Genomic DNA, 16,372 nt, shown 5'->3' with positions numbered 1-16,372 from the left:
GAAGCACGGAAAGCAGTACAGTCGGTTAACGATGGAGAAGAAAGCCGCCATTATTAAGCAAGTCGTGAGCGGCCAATCGCAGGCTGACGTGAGCAAGGAGTTCTGAGCAAACAGTTTCAAATTTCCTCAAGAACAAGGGCAAGATCTTGGAAGCAGCCGAAAAACGATCTGGTGCGCAAAAAAGAAAAAAAAGAAAAAAAAAAGAATGCAAGCCAAGGTGTTCATCCAAAGCTTGGGGAAGCTCTCATCGTGTGGATTAATTCGATGATATCAAAGCGGTTGCCGGTCTCAGGCTGCATCTGGTAAGAAAAAGCGGAAACTCTCACGGTTCAAATGGACATTGAGGATTTTGAATCTAGTGATGGATGGTTGAGGAACTTTAAACATCGAAATAACCTTAAGTTCAAGATGTGCGGCGAGAGCGGTGCCGTCAACAGTGCAGTTATTAAGCAGTACCGCAACGGAAAACTTCAGTCTTTGTTGCAGCAGTTCTCTGCTGACAACGTTTTTAACTGCGACGAAACTGGTTTGTTTTTAAGATGTTGCCGGAAAGAACGCTCGCTTTTGCTGGTGACCCATGCCATGGTGGCAAGCACAGTAAAGTACGGCTGACCGTTCTCGTCGGCAGCAACATATCGGGCAGCGAGAAGCTTCCCTTATTAGTAATCAGGAAGTCAAAGAACCCGAGGTGCTTTAAAGGGGCAACGCTGCCAGTGTTGTACGAAGCCAACAGAATGGCATGGGCGACTTTCTAACAACACGATTGACGTGTGCCCGCCCATGGACGACATGATAAACGACCTCCGCCCTGCTGGGGTTTCCATACCCACGGAAATAACTTTTGAACAGTTTGTTGATGCTGACGAGCTCCACTTCTGCGCAAAACTGACTGACGAGGAAATAGACCGTCAGGTTGTGGGAGATTCAGAAGACTCCAATGTTGAAAATGAGGAGCCAATGCCTGCACCGCCTACAAGCGCCAAGTTGACGCGAGCACTGTTGACTTTTTCATCAGTGTACAGTGCTGATATGACCCTTGCTCAGATTGAGACAACTATGATTGCATGCAACTGGAATGCCGTCCAAACAACAATCAACAAGGTCTTCAAGCCACTGCAGCATTAACACCGACTGCCCAACGATGCACATGTAAATAAAGCGGCAGTCGGCTGCCTACAGAGTTTTTGAACGCCTCCTTTTATAGCCACTTCACTGATGCTGTGGCAGGGTTTTGGATGCCTGGTACTTCGCCCTTTACCTCTAGCTCCGAGAGAGAGAGAAAAAAAAAAAGTGCGTTTTTTTGCATGCATTCATTTTTTTGAACTGCCTGAATTTCCGGACGTTTTTACGTTCCCTAGAGGGTCCGAAAAATCAGTCGACTGTATCTAGTTCACTTGTAGCGCCCTCGGCCTAATTTTCATTGTTTTGCACCTCAGCCAAGGATTACCGCGCCGCTAGCCCCGCTTGACCATACTGTAAACTGGCCGACAACTTTTCTTGGCCATACAGCGAAAGCTACAGGGGCAGAGCTTCTGCACGACTGTATTTGTACACAATGTAGTTCAGGCGTGCCCGGCACCGGTTTTGGCTTCGACAAAATCGCCCAACGTCTTTATTGAAGGCAGATAAAATTTATTCGGTGTGAACCAGTGTTTAGTCCCATCCGATATGTACCACAGCGAGCAACGGCGCCTGCACTAGAGCTCTGAAGCAGCCAAAGGGCGTCGGGTTAGGACATGGACGCGCAACCAACGCTAGTGTCGGTAGAGCCGGCGCAGCAGTCCGCTCACTCACTCGTTTGTACAGTCGACCGGCCAAGCAGCCAGTGCCTTCTAACGATGTGAAGCGATGCGATCAGCAAGAGTAGCTAGCACATGCACATCAATTTCACCCAAAGTACAAGTTTTGTCTGTTAGGCTCTTCCTATAGTACGACAGAGCCCCTGGCACGATTATTTCGGCGCGAGCTTCCCGGCGCATGCAGCGCGTGTAGCTAAGACGATGTTGCCAGTTTTCCGGCGTCTCTGAGCCTCAGTTGCTGGAGCGTTGCAAAGGGAAAAAAACTCAAAATGCAGCAGAAAGCCCGCACTCTGATTTGGTGAATCATGCCAAAGGATAAAAATGCTTGCCTCATTACTGTAGAGACAGCTGTAAGTGAGGCAGTGTGTTGCTTCAACAGTGGCCCCCTTTGAGCTTATACAGAGTATTGCACCTCACTTGGCATAAGACCTGCAGGACATGGACTCCGTTGACGCCCGAGAAAGATGCCTTGCGCAAGAAGATGGCACAAAAAGCACAAGGCAAGCATAAAAGATCCAAGAAGCCAAGCGATCAACCTGACACCTGCAACAAGGCCAGTGGTTTGTAGTCTAATAAACATGGCCCAAAACCTCGAACACCTTTTTCTCAAAACTTTTTTACCACCAAGGTCAACTTGCAAAGCGAATATCTTCGATACCATTATGAATATTTTTACACTGTTTGTTTTGTTACACTCACTGTGCATCACTGCACACAATAACATGTTTTGTTTTCAAAATAGTTGCTTCAATAATTTATTACCTTTTGTTTCACGGTCGAGATTTTCATGCAACTGGAGTAGCTGCCAAAGAATGAGAATATAGAACAATTCTCTCGGATTAAAAAAATTACAGGAATGTCATTGTGTGGAGAATACATGTATGAGTGCTATCAATGTTTGTTCGAACTCCTAGCATCAATTTATAGATGTGCAGGCATTTTGCAAAAATGAAAGCAGAAAAATTTTGTAAACAACAAAGTACTTGAGATATTTCAGCCGTATTTTCACAGTTTTGTTTACATGATATTACTAACATTTGTGCAAAATTGGCAGCTGCAGCTAACATTTGTGCAACAGTGGCAGCTGCATTCATGGCATTGCTGCTCTTGTAAGCCATAGTAATCCTTTTGTAAAAATGTCTTATTTTGAATACAAAGAAAGTCCCCTACAGTTAGCATACACCCGTATAAGCAAAAGTATCTCACACTTAACATACAACTAAACCATATTTATGCATCATGGTTAAAAGGATACGGCATTGATATAGCACCAGTTCTTGCCGTTCTCCAAGCCTCTGGGTTGAATCAATGGAGGTGTGTGATTGACAGTGGAGTTACGCAAAGCCCCTGAAAATGAAGTTGATGTAAGCATTCACATACATAAGATAATCTAACAAGCTCACGCCTTTGCTTTTGATTTAACAATTTTTGCAAACGCATAACTTGGGTTTAGCATTATGGCTAAATAAGCTGACGTATCATCGATTCAAATGTGAATTTCGAAAAACATCCCTGCACATTGGTAGGTCGTGTACTGGCCTGATAAAAACCACTCCCCATGTGTACACACAAGTCGGAAGTGTGGTGTGCCAGGGAAAACCATGAATTTCATGAAAAGGTAATGAACAAAAAGGCCAGAGAAACTCACACCCAAGCCTGGTGTCGCCAGACTCTGGTACAGATGCCCGGCGTAGTCGCACCTCCTCCTCACAGTCACTCGTGGCACCATCATGTGCAAGGGGCACCACTTGTTGCCGCTTACTTGATTCTTCCACTTCACTGGAGCCCGCCTTGAACAGGTCAGCCCAGCAGCGCCTGGCTGGTCCAGAGCCATTCACTACAGAGGGCACAGGAGCTGGCTCTTCTACTGCAGTCGCAGCTAGAGTTTGCTCAACAACAGGCACAGCTGCTTCAAGCACATTACTGGGCGAAGTGGTTGGCAGAGGAGATGCAGGTTTGGCTATCTCATGCACTGCTTCATCTGCCTCGCAAGAAACAGTACCGGCCAATAGTTCTGCCGATTCCACATCATCCAAAATTGCTGGAGACTGCTCAATGGTGCTGATGGTCACAGGGCTGGCCACTTCTTCCTTGGACTGATATAAATAAATGAAAAACAGTGCAGAATAAAAAAAGTATTGTTCACTTCCAGACGTACCTGTTCAAATAACTGTCATTGGTTTTTTCCCCATGGCATAATTTTTATTTAAAAATTTAGTCCACATAAATAAATGGCGCATCATTCAGCAATAGAAAGTGGTTTCATAACAAAATTTTATTGGCTACACATGGAACACAGCAGTGCTACAATTTGAATACATTTAAAACCAGCATAATGAAATACGGCATTTGCATTTTATGTGCCAATACCGCCGTGATCACATGTAATACACCATGCAGTTACGGGCATATTTTGTGATCACTGATAAAGACATCTTAATTGCAGATGTCTTCACACAATATGAGAAATATAGAAAAAAAAAACTTGGCCAATGGCTTTAAAATGACCCAGAAATAATTTTGATTTTGTAAAAAAGTACCGAGTTGTTAGAGCAGGTCCTTGTGATCATTCATCGACGCATCTAAGTGCTCCACGTAATGAGTGTAATTTATTATAAGGTTTCAAAAATGTACATCACTGCCGATTGCAGCACAGTGTTTGGCTGAATTTTCAACCACCCCTACACACTTGACACAAATTGCCCTAATGACGTCAGTAGGGCGAACTATCCAATTGGCTGCCCAGGGCACGTCATCGACAATTTTTCTATGTTAATGGTGGACAGATGTTTGTAATAGTTGGAACGTTAGTGTAATAAGGGTGGGTGTGCAGCGCAGCAGCCACTGCCTTCCAATATTTCATGATATAATACGCTTCTGTTTACAAGTGCCGCTGAAATGCGCATTCGCTATCTCAAAATACCCCTACCTGGCACCTTAGATGTGATATGCTTGAAAGTTGTCATGTTACACCTCAGTCGTATTTATGTAAATGCACTGGCTATATATTCTAGTCCTCTGCATTGGTAACGCGAAGCTTTCTGAATAATATAGCATGCTAAAATTATCGATCAGTGATTGTATATCTGTGACTTTGTAAGTCATGTTTGCAGACAAATTCGAGTCACTATATTAGAGTAGAACCTCGTTCACACATATTAGAAAAGAGAAAAAAAAAGACAAAAAGAAAAGGGGAAATAGTTAACCAGAAGAACGAACGCCGACCCGACCTCAGCTAGCATCTCTTGCCGCTAAACATGCCTAAAATCACGCGGACCACGGCAAGTTCGCTCTGCAACCAACTATTGTGCAGTAAAACCTCGATAATTCAGAGCTGCCGGACCTCAAAAATTCCTCGAATTAAGCAGATTTTCGAACCAAATGAAAAGAACAAAAATGAACTTCCCTTTAAAAAAAAAAAAGGCTTTTATTTTCCATGTCCATCATCTTAATCAGTGAAGCAGAATTGCTTGGTGCAGCAGTTCACCAGTCCAGCAGTGCAAAGTGCCATCTTCTCCAGCTGGCTCGCAACACACAGCATATAAATATCACCACCGCTGCACTCAACAAAGTTGTGGATGATGTTCACGGAATCGATAACTGCTGTTAAAGTGGGCAGGCGCTAAAGCCGGCACGCGGGTGCTTGACTCCAAAAATTCAGACTTGATTGATATTTTGGACTTCATAAATGCACAGTCAGGGTTCCCATTGAGCTAATGCACTTTCGCAACCAATTTCTCGGACTAAATAGATTGTTCCACGCTACACGCTTTTGGAGGCCGCCATGTTGGATCTTTTTTTTCCGCTGGCTTGGCTTTCAGTGGCCTGCTCCATAACCTCCAAGAATGGGAGGTGCACGCTGTCATGAATGGATGGATGGATGGATGGATGGGTGCTGTGAGCGTCCCTTTTGGGAAAGGGCAGTGGGTTGTGCCCCCAAGCTCGCTATTATATTGCCTAATGTCCTACCTAGAGAAGAAGGGGGGGAAAAAAACGAAAAGAAAAAAAAACATGGCAAATTCGCATCACGAAACTTTCTGAACCCCTACTGAGCACTTTGCTTTTGTATACCTCTAATAATCGCTTCCCTTTTTTTCTTCCACTAATCTTGCAATCGTCTCTTACTAATCTTTATTGCGGACATCTTTACTTTCCCTTTATTTTTCCTTATTAGTAATGAATAATATTGTTAATATCAGTAAGTTTTCAGCAACAACGTAGCCATCTCCACCTTGAGGGGACAGAAAGAGAGATGGGTACATTTAGGTGCCAGTGACAAAAACATGGCGGGTATGATACAAAAACTGCCGCATTTGTCTTCCTTACAAAGCTAATACGGCTCGTTTCCGCTAAGGGTGGGCGAATATTTTAGCTGTGTCACAAGCGCTGGCGATGAATAGCGTGCACTTTAACATATCAATGTAATTTTGGGTACCATCTTGCTGCACACGATTTGTTACGTGCCCACGAGTGGAATCGAAAGGCACCTTTTTTGTGTTGTTCACCACAACCATTATAAAGCCTACAAATAATAAAGCCAAGGCAAGTTTGGTTGCAGATTTCTTTTTCTTGAAGTGCAGAAAGTGATGAAACGAATGAAATGGGGAATCTGCTTAAGAATATGTTTGGTGCGTGTAGACAGATTGGTAAGGCTCGAGTCATTTGCGTAACATTCGATAGATGGTAAGCATGGTCATCATCAGCTAGACTGCATATAACATATCGCTGCGGCAAGTTTGGGGTGTGATCATTACATGGGAACGAAAAAAATTTAATTTTGAAAATAAAATTCAGAGGTGTGATCATTACGCGAGTGCGATCATTATATGCAAGTAAATATGGTAACCGAAATTTCAAATTAACAGAGTTTGAATTATCAAGGTTTTACTGCATGTCAATTTAAGATGGAGTGAAACATGACTGCACACGTTGGCACCATCTGAGCTCTGGATGGTTGCAGCTCATGTCTCCTGGCTATCACACGAATGCTTGTTGCCCACGCAAGCTACCTAAGGCAGCTTGAGAACCCACGCTATTTTTTGAGTTTAGGGTCTTTGGGTTGGCCATAATGCAAAGACCCAAGGCTGCCTTGTGTTCTCCACATCCTCAGTTGTGGCCCGCTTTCTTTTCGGGGCCCCAATTCTAAAACTCTCTAGCGACCAGAAACAACATCACACTGGTGGCAGACAGAAGAATAAGATGCCACCAGGTTGAAACATGATGTTCACTTCAGATTACCTGCAGCATAAGCGTGCATATACTTCTAACAGCACGAAACTACACGGGCTGTTAAACTGATAGGTGAAAAGGCTCATCACAACAGGGTTGGAAGCAATAGCTGTGAATGCGATGACCCACAAGGAGATTTGCTGGTACTGCAAGTTGAAACTTGCTGGCACTTTCAAGTGACATAGGCAGGTGAGTACAGAGTGGAAGCTGCCGTAGCAGGCACCTACTGCTCTCAATCGCACATGCCTTGCGCCTTTTCTTGTTCTTTGCATCTAGCAGCCGGAAAACATACTGTGTTTACACGATTGTAAATTGACCACTTTTTTTAAATTTTAAAATCTGAAGTGGGGGGGGGGGGGGGAGGTCGACTTGCAATCGAAACCAAAACACGACACCTCCAAAAAAAGCGAGACCAACGGGAGCTACAACATAGTTACAATTTTATGTTTGCTCTATAGCCCTACCCGTACCTTTTCGCTATCCCGTGTGTTTGTTCGCTTTCCGGAAGCGTTTCTCAACGTTTTTGAGAGTTTTACAGTGCACACAACACTCAGGGGGGGGGGGGGGGGGGGTCGATGGTTGATGGAAGCGCCGCTGTTCCATTCACGGCGGCACCCTCTGAAGGGCGGCGCTTGCGGGGAGTATCTCGGTAGTTCATGGAAGAGCAGACACCACTCGCGGGTTTCTGTTTACCTGTTGCGCTTAGCTTTCTCTATAGTTTGACGAAACGCACTGGTGTGACGTGTTCCACTTGAATGCCAACTACGTGCTACTTCTATGCTTCCTCAGTCGTCATGAGTGCTCCAGGCCCACTAACCATTCGGCTATCGTTCACAGCAGCGTTCAAGAGGGCTGCCATCCTTTACGCCAAAGAAACAAATCGCTGCGCAGCGGGCCGCAAGTTCTATGTTTCTGAATGGGTGGTGCAAGAGTGGCAACTGCAGCGAAGCGAAATTTTCACCTGTGACGGCAAGTGAGGAATTTCCCACATGCCGAAGTTTGGACGTCTTCCGGAGCTGTAGGCTAAGCTTGCAGCATACGTTGCTGACATCCGTGATCGGTCCCTGCCAATGAAGTGCGACATGGTCATGAAACAAGCTCGGATCTTCGCCTTTTAAGGAGCTGCTCCGTGAGTACGAGTGGCTGGCGGCAGAAAACCGCGACCAACCGGACCTGTCAAAAGAGCCTCCCCGACGGCTGCATGTGGTTGGGTGCATACGGTGTGGGCTGCTGCTCCACAAGACGTCGTGGTGCGGTTGTTTGCCAAAGAAATGTCGCTGGACGACGATGCACTGTGCGACCGTAGCAACGATGACGATGGCAGCACTAGTGAAGACGACTAGTCCAGTGACCATGTCAGCTACTAATAAATTTTTTTATCGAATGCGCCGTTGGGTACCGTATTTACACGATTGTAAGTCGACTCGAATGTAAGTCGACCCCCCCATATCGCGTGACCGAAAAAAAAAATAAGAGTGCATACCCGAGGGCGCATTCGATAACGAAAATTTATTAGTAGCTGACATGGTCACTGGACTACTCGTCTTCACTAGTGCTGCCATCGTCATCGTTGCTGCGGTCCCACAGCGCGTCGTGGTACAGCGAAATTTCAAATTTGGCAAACATCTTGCAGAACAGCAGCCCACGCCAAATGCACCTAACCACACGCAGCCGTCAGGGAGGCTCTTTTGACAGGTCCGGTTAGCGTAATTTCGCAGTCTTCTGCCGCCAGCCACTCGTTGTACTCACGGCGGAGCAGAACCTTAAAATTAAGGCGAAGGTCCGGGCTTGTTTCATGACCACGTCGCACTTCACTGGCAGGGACCGATCACGCATTTCAGCGACGTACGCCGCGAGCTTAGCATACAGCTCCGGAAAGCGTCCAGACTTCGGCACGTGGGAAATTTCTCACTTGCCGTCACAGGTGAAAATTTCGCTTCGCTGCAGTCGCCACTCTCGCACCACCCGTTTAGAAACATCGAAATTGCGGCCCGCTGCGCAGCGATTTGTTTCTTCGGCGTAAAGGATGGCAGCCCTCTTGAACGCTGCTGTGAACGAGTCCCGAACGATTAGTGGGCCTGGAGCACTCATGACTACTGGGGAAGCATAGAAGTAGCACGTAGCCGGCAGTCAAGTGGAACGCGTCTAGCCTTTTAACAGAAAAGAGAAACCCGCAAGCGCTGTCTGCTCTTCCATGAACTACCGATGCTCCCCGCAAGCGCCGCCGTTCTGAGGGTGCCGCCGCAAATGGGAACAGCGGCGCTTCCATCAACTATCGACACCCCCTCACCCATCATTGTTGCATGCACTGTAAAACTCAAAAATGTTGAAAAATCCTTCTGAAAAGCGAACAAACACGCGGGATAGCGAAAAGATACGGGTAGGGCCATAGAGGAACCATAAAATTGTAACTACATTGTAGCTCCCGTGGGTATCGTTTTTTTTGGCGGCGCCATGTTTTGGTTTCGATTGTAAGTCGACCCCCCAACTTCAGACTTTCAAATTTAAAAAAAGGGGTCGACTTACAATCGTGTAAATACGGTATGCTAATTTTTTTCCTGTCACGTGATATGGGGGGGTCGACTTACAGTAGTCTAAATACGGTATATGATCACAGCTTGCCAATCTACTAAATGTTGGTGGTGATAGATTGACACGAATGTTAATGTTGGTGCCAAAAAATTGTGTTTTCTGAAAATATATTAGCCAATAAAAAAGAACTGTACTTGGCCGCTTTTTGTGTTCTCAATAACAAATGTTTGTGCCAAAAAATTGTATGATACAGGATCATATCAATGAGGTTCTACTGTATAAAATGTATTCTCTAAACCAAGCGAAATCACCCCCATGCAGCTAAGCAATTGGGCCTCTGATATACTTGCCGGGCTCAGAACAGGCGGTTCAGCATAATGTGCCGCTGTCACTGGCTCGCCAGCCATGGTACTTGGAGCTGCCATAGCCACGTGTGGTGGAGGCTGGGGCGAGACCATAGCTGTAACAAATGGAAGTGGATGGTGGCCTTGGGCAGGACCATAGAAAGGCTGTGCTGTCCCAAGACACATGTAGTACACAGGCTGATGGTACGAGAAAGGGGGAAAACCACTCTGGCCACCAGCGTAGGTTATGGGCATATGACGCACTGGCTCCCTCATCCGTTCCAAAACCTGGAAACAGAAAAAAGGCAACACATTGAAATAAGGTCAAGTGCACCAAATTTGAAAGCCAAGTCCTTCCCATCCCATACTGAATTAAACTACATATTTTAACTATAGTGCTGCAGTGAGATTCTGGAGTAACTTCACCAGAATCATAGCAAAATAATTTGTTTACATTAGCATAAAAAAACCTAGCTCACTGCACATGGAACTAGTAGAAAACTGAGCAACCAGCATGTGAAAAAAAAAAAAAAAACAGGTCATCATAAAAACCAACCTGCAGATACCAGAGCACACACACACAATGCCATCGCAGTGAAAACAAGTTGAATGATGAACCACACCTACCTCCACTGTAGGTGGATGAGCTGTCAGGTCAGGTCTATGGTGCATCCCCTTGTTCCTGTGATGGCCTCTGCGACCTCCAGATCGCTTTCCTATTCCCTCCAATGGCAAACCAGGTTGAGGCTGGTGCTGCTCACTGAAGTCGCACACCATCTAGATGGCACAACATGCACAACATACACAACACCGCTATTTTTTGGGGCTTCTCAACACAACATAACAAGAATGATACAGGCATCTCAAATAAAAGTGATCACTACAAAGTTTGGCAAATGAAGTAACAATAGCAGGGGAAGTTGACAAGGGGCAAGGAGAGCTGCACCTTTTTTCATCTACAACCTCTGCCAGGCTGACATGTCATACAGACAGTTTTTCCAACAATGTTCCATTTTTTAATGCTTTCCTCCCACCCTCCAGGTTTTAAATATTGGTCAGCCCATAAGGGGAGATCCAGAGGTTTAAAACTAGCCGAGTTTATGTATTTCAATGTGCTAATTTTAAATATACATTCAGTTGTCTTATGAGTAAAAAACTTTCTAGAAGTTGGAGAAATTCAGCTGTTTTGCATAATCTGCTTGGAGGTGAGCTATTTACTCAACTACACACGGCATAATAAAAATTGACATACGAAAATGATGTGGAACTAACAAAGAGTGCAAATTAGCAACACCTTAGCTCTGACCTAATTTTACATCACATAACAACATTCTCAACTTAAAGACTGAAACCAATCTAACCACTTAAAAAAAAGAAACAATTAAAAATATTTATAATAATTGTAACAAAGTTATTTGGTAAATTTACACTCTACACAACTTTACCTTACTGGGAAAAAAAGAAAGATTACAGTGAAGCAGAAGATTACAGTAGAAGCAGAGATATTGCACTTCCAATATGGCATCATCATCAAAATTGTGGTTTTGAGAAAACAAGAAAAAAACATTCCACAACTGATAGTCGCCGACCGATAAGTTGGACACCGATAATGCGGACATACTCAGTAATTCGGACAGCTCTGCGGCACCGCCAACGGCCCCATAAACAATGCGTATGCAAAGACTACCGATATTTCAGACAGCCGCCAGCTCTACATTTGATTATCTGGACACTGTCCGTGGCTGTAGCGTACACCAACTCTGCCGCCATTATCTCCTCTAGCAACCTCGACAAGACATCAAGTATGGCTTCGGAGAGGCAAGGCATCAACTATGACCTCAGAAATTACACGCTAGATGGTAATCTCTGAGGCCTTGCTTTGGTCGGAGCTCTACTCCTCGGATATTTGAATGCAAATGCCAATCTTGGAGGCTTTGCCTGAATTACAGGTCGCATCAACATCAAGATCATCACATTCTCTGCCGGCTATTGCGGCAACCCTGTGCATGGCCTGCTCTAGCCATTCTGTGCTCATTTGTTTAGTTTTTGAGTTCCAGACAGCGCTCTGCTGGCTCCAAGAGGTATTTCTCGTGAACTTATCGATAGGCCGCGTCAAATGGTACCAACGCAGGTGCCCTCGCAGTCCGAATGAGCCCGACTCCACAACTGAAGAGCCTCAACTACCGCCTACCACAACGAGCTCAAATGAGGACATCACTGAAGACCTGCTAGGCTGCGGTGTGCTGATTTTTCCCGATGTTACATTTGAGGACTTTGCAGATGTTGACAGCGTGGTGTTACCTTGTGCTGAACTGAACAATGACGAAATAAATGAGCAAGTTCTCCCACCACCAAACAGCGGCTAACTTGGATGATCATGTGCCGTGTGCTCAGGAGCCTTCACATGTGCATCTGACTCGAGCCTTTGCAGTCCTTGCATGGGCATACAGCAACAGCAATAAACTGGCAGAAATACAGGCGTACTTGGTTGCTGCATCAAAAGCCGTCAGTAGGCACCAGGTGAATAATCCGGGTGCATCGTGTCTCTGTGCTTTCGTTCTACCCTTTTGCAGCACACCCAAAGTTGCACGACTCTTAGAAATGCTAGGCTGTGCCCAAAGTTCTTTTCTGCTGCTCTCTCAGAGCCAGTTCTTGACAAATTCATGTTGAGTTCCCCAAGGACTGCTGCTGCTGAATGCTGGTTGCCGGTGTTGAACTGCAGCTTCCATTGCAAATAGTGATGAATGCTTCTCTTTGGCAACCAAACTCTAGATCAAAGATTGAGAACTGTTATTGGAGTTCCGAGTTTTCCCACACTGGCACCTTTCCAGCAGGCTTCTATCAGATAGGCACTTGTGCACAGGCAGCAGTGCTTTAGCTACATCCTCGCACAAGTTGTACCAGCATTCTGGCACAGGTTCTCCTCTGGCTGTAGCAGCATTGTGTCGGCACAAAGACCGCTCATAGCTTTAGCAGAGGCTGTGGTTAGGGCACTCGTCTGTGGATGCAATGTGATGGGAAGTTGCCATCACAGCACACTGCATGGCACCCACAGCCCCTTCATGCGATTTGAGAGAAAGCCCACATACAAGCTGACTTTTGTTATCAGATCAACCACCAACCTGCCTTTGCCTCCAAGACTTTGCCCATTTCTTTTCTTACAATAGACAAATAACCGCTGCACAAAAATAGACAAATGACATATGGTCCAATATAAGGAAGCACAAGCTTCCCAACATAGGAAAAACTTTTATGATTGGATCAAGATTTCCTACTTTATAGTGCACTGAACTCCATTGTTCTGAACATGGCCATGAAGCTAAACGTTTCGACAGAATTGCCTGTCTGGTTGGGAAATTGATTAGAACTTGAGACTGACTCCAACCAAATAACTGAATTTTATTAGCCCGACGTTTCGGAGCCCATTCGGCTCCTTCTTCAGGGGGTTGTTCTTCGGGGGGTGGCGGTGTGCCGCTTTTAAAGCGTCTTTTTTGAAGAAAGGAGGGGGGGGGGAACACGGGAGGTGGGGAGACACTCCACAGACGGAAAGGTGGGGGGGAACAAAAGGAAAGGGGGGTTTGTGTTGTTGACCGCTTCCAAGGTGCTGCGATGACCGGTGCTGGGTGGAGTGCTCACGAGTGCTTGATGGGCCGCGGGGGGGGGGGGGGGAGGAGGTTACAGGGTCGCGCCGACGTTCTGTGTTGGTGAAACGAGCGGGAGTCTATCTGGCTGTGCGTCCTTTTCTTCTTTTCGTCATGTCGCCAAGGCCATGGACATAGACCGAGGGTAGGTTGCCCTTCACACAGTTTATGTTATTCTCCGTATTCTGAATGTGCCATGACTCCAGTAGTAGTCTCTTTCGCCAGTTCGTTTCTGTTTGAAGGATTTCAGTTTCCTTGAAAGCAATTTTGTGGTCGGCGACTTCAGAGTGTTCAGCGACGGCGCTGCGAATACGGTTGAATGTCCTGACGTCGTTCTCGTGTTGTCTGATCCTTTCTTTTAGATTTTTGGTTTCCCCGATGTACGACGCCGGACAGTCAGCACAACTGATTTTGTAGACGACGCCTTGAGCTTTTTCTTTTGGTGGACGATCTTTTGGTTTAGGGAGGAGGATATTGAAAGTGTTTATTGGTTTGTGCGCCACTTTGAGGCCTTCTTTTTTTAATATTCGGCTGAGCGCTTCGCTGGTACCTCTGATGTACGGGATGGACACTCGCTTCTGGGGTTGGGGAGAAGTAAACGGCTGAAGGTCCCGCATTTTGCTTCTTCTTTTTTGTTGTCTGGTTGTCTTTCGAATGAAGTCATCTGTGTAGCCATTCCTCTTAAGTTCGTTGAGAACCGTTCTCTTTTCTTTCTTTAGATCCGATTCCGATGAGGAATGCGTTTCGGCTCGTTTGAATAAAGAATTTACAACAGACGCCTTGTGGTTTGCCGGATGGTCGGATTGGAAATGAAGATAGCGGCCTGTGTGGGTTGGTTTTCGGTAGACTGAAAATTTTAGAATGCCGTCTTTTCGTGTAACTTGTACATCTAAGAATGGGAGTGATCCGTTCTGTTCGCGCTCATATGTGAACTGTATATCCGGGTCTATGGAGTTTAAGTGTTTCTGCAAGTTTTCGACTTGGCTCGTCTTCACGATGCAAAAACAATCATCCACGTACCTGAGGAAGACTTTTGGTTTCGGGAAAAAAGTATTTAAAGCTCTCTCCTCGATGCTCTCCATAGTCAAGTTAGCCATGGCAACGGAAATTGAGGCCCCCATAGGAGTTCCTTTAACCTGTTTGTAGTAGCTGCCTCGGAAGGTGAAATAGGTATTGGACAGGCACAGTTCGAGAAGGCGGCAGATCTCGTCTACACTCAAAGGGGTTCTCTCACCGAGCGTATCGTCACGTTCCAGTGCATCTCTAGTTGCGGAAACAGCCAACTTAATGGGTACTCTTGTGAACAGAGAGATTACATCAAAAGAGACCAGACATTCATCATCTTCGATGCGGATTTTTGATGTGAGTTTGATGAAATTCTCGGAGTCGCGCACGTGCGATGCTGTCCTTCCGGTGAGTGGTGATATGATCTGATGCAAGTAAGTGGATAGTGATCGTAGTGGGGAACACGAAAAGTCTACGATTGGTCGTAATCTGTAGGAACGGATCCGCTCCAGCTTTCTACGGCTTGCCAAAACTCCATAAACCCGGAATCCCCTTACGACCAATCGTAGACTTTTCGTGTTCCCCACTACGATCACTATCCACTTACTTGCATCAGATCATATCACCACTCACCGGAAGGACAGCATCGCACGGTGCGCGACTCCGAGAATTTCATCAAACTCACATCAAAAATCCGCATCGAAGATGATGAATGTCTGGTCTCTTTTGATGTAATCTCTCTGTTCACAAGAGTACCCATTAAGTTGGCTGTTTCCGCAACTAGAGATGCACTGGAACGTGACGATACGCTCGGTGAGAGAACCCCTTTGAGTGTAGACGAGATCTGCCGCCTTCTCGAACTGTGCCTGTCCAATACCTATTTCACCTTCCGAGGCAGCTACTACAAACAGGTTAAAGGAACTCCTATGGGGGCCTCAATTTCCGTTGCCATGGCTAACTTGACTATGGAGAGCATCGAGGAGAGAGCTTTAAATACTTTTTTCCCGAAACCAAAAGTCTTCCTCAGGTACGTGGATGATTGTTTTTGCATCGTGAAGACGAGCCAAGTCGAAAACTTGCAGAAACACTTAAACTCCATAGACCCGGATATACAGTTCACATATGAGCGCGAACAGAACGGATCACTCCCATTCTTAGATGTACAAGTTACACGAAAAGACGGCATTCTAAAATTTTCAGTCTACCGAAAACCAACCCACACAGGCCGCTATCTTCATTTCCAATCCGACCATCCGGCAAACCACAAGGCGTCTGTTGTAAATTCTTTATTCAAACGAGCCGAAACGCATTCCTCATCGGAATCGGATCTAAAGAAAGAAAAGAGAACGGTTCTCAACGAACTTAAGAGGAATGGCTACACAGATGACTTCATTCGAAAGACAACCAGACAACAAAAAAGAAGAAGCAAAATGCGGGACCTTCAGCCGTTTACTTCTCCCCTACCCCAGAAGCGAGTGTCCATCCCGTACATCAGAGGTACCAGCGAAGCGCTCAGCCGAATATTAAAAAAAGAAGGCCTCAAAGTGGCGCACAAACCAATAAACACTTTCAATATCCTCGTCCCTAAACCAAAAGATCGTCCACCAAAAGAAAAAGCTCAAGGCGTCGTCTACAAAATCAGTTGTGCTGACTGTCGGCGTCGTACATCGGGGAAACCAAAAATCTAAAAGAAAGGATCAGACAACACGAGAACGACGTCAGGACATTCAACCGTATTCGCAGCGCCGTCGCTGAACACTCTGAAGTCGCCGACCACAAAATTGCTTTCAAGGAAACTGAAATCCTTCAAACAGAAACGAAC

General features: G+C 45.7%; 1 protein-coding gene across 3 annotated transcripts in view; it reads right to left on the bottom strand.

The window, feature by feature from the left end:
* The window catches only part of Usp10 (ubiquitin specific protease 10), a 116,627-nt gene that overhangs the window by 55,803 nt on the left and 44,452 nt on the right, over positions 1-16,372 (bottom strand). For all 3 annotated transcript variants that reach the window (XM_070530765.1, XM_070530763.1, XM_070530764.1), the window contains 4 exons: positions 10,532-10,681; positions 9,911-10,192; positions 3,448-3,895; positions 3,055-3,146 (listed from right to left, as the gene is read on the bottom strand). In XM_070530765.1, coding sequence (XP_070386866.1) covers positions 3,055-3,146; positions 3,448-3,895; positions 9,911-10,192; positions 10,532-10,681 — 972 coding nt within the window. The remainder of the gene's footprint in view (positions 1-3,054; positions 3,147-3,447; positions 3,896-9,910; positions 10,193-10,531; positions 10,682-16,372) is intronic.

Source organism: Dermacentor albipictus, chromosome 1 (assembly GCF_038994185.2).
Source record: "Dermacentor albipictus isolate Rhodes 1998 colony chromosome 1, USDA_Dalb.pri_finalv2, whole genome shotgun sequence".
Classification (NCBI taxonomy): domain Eukaryota; kingdom Metazoa; phylum Arthropoda; class Arachnida; order Ixodida; family Ixodidae; genus Dermacentor; species Dermacentor albipictus.
The sequence above is the reverse complement of the archived record's forward strand: the minus strand, read 5'-3'. Positions and strand labels throughout refer to the sequence as shown.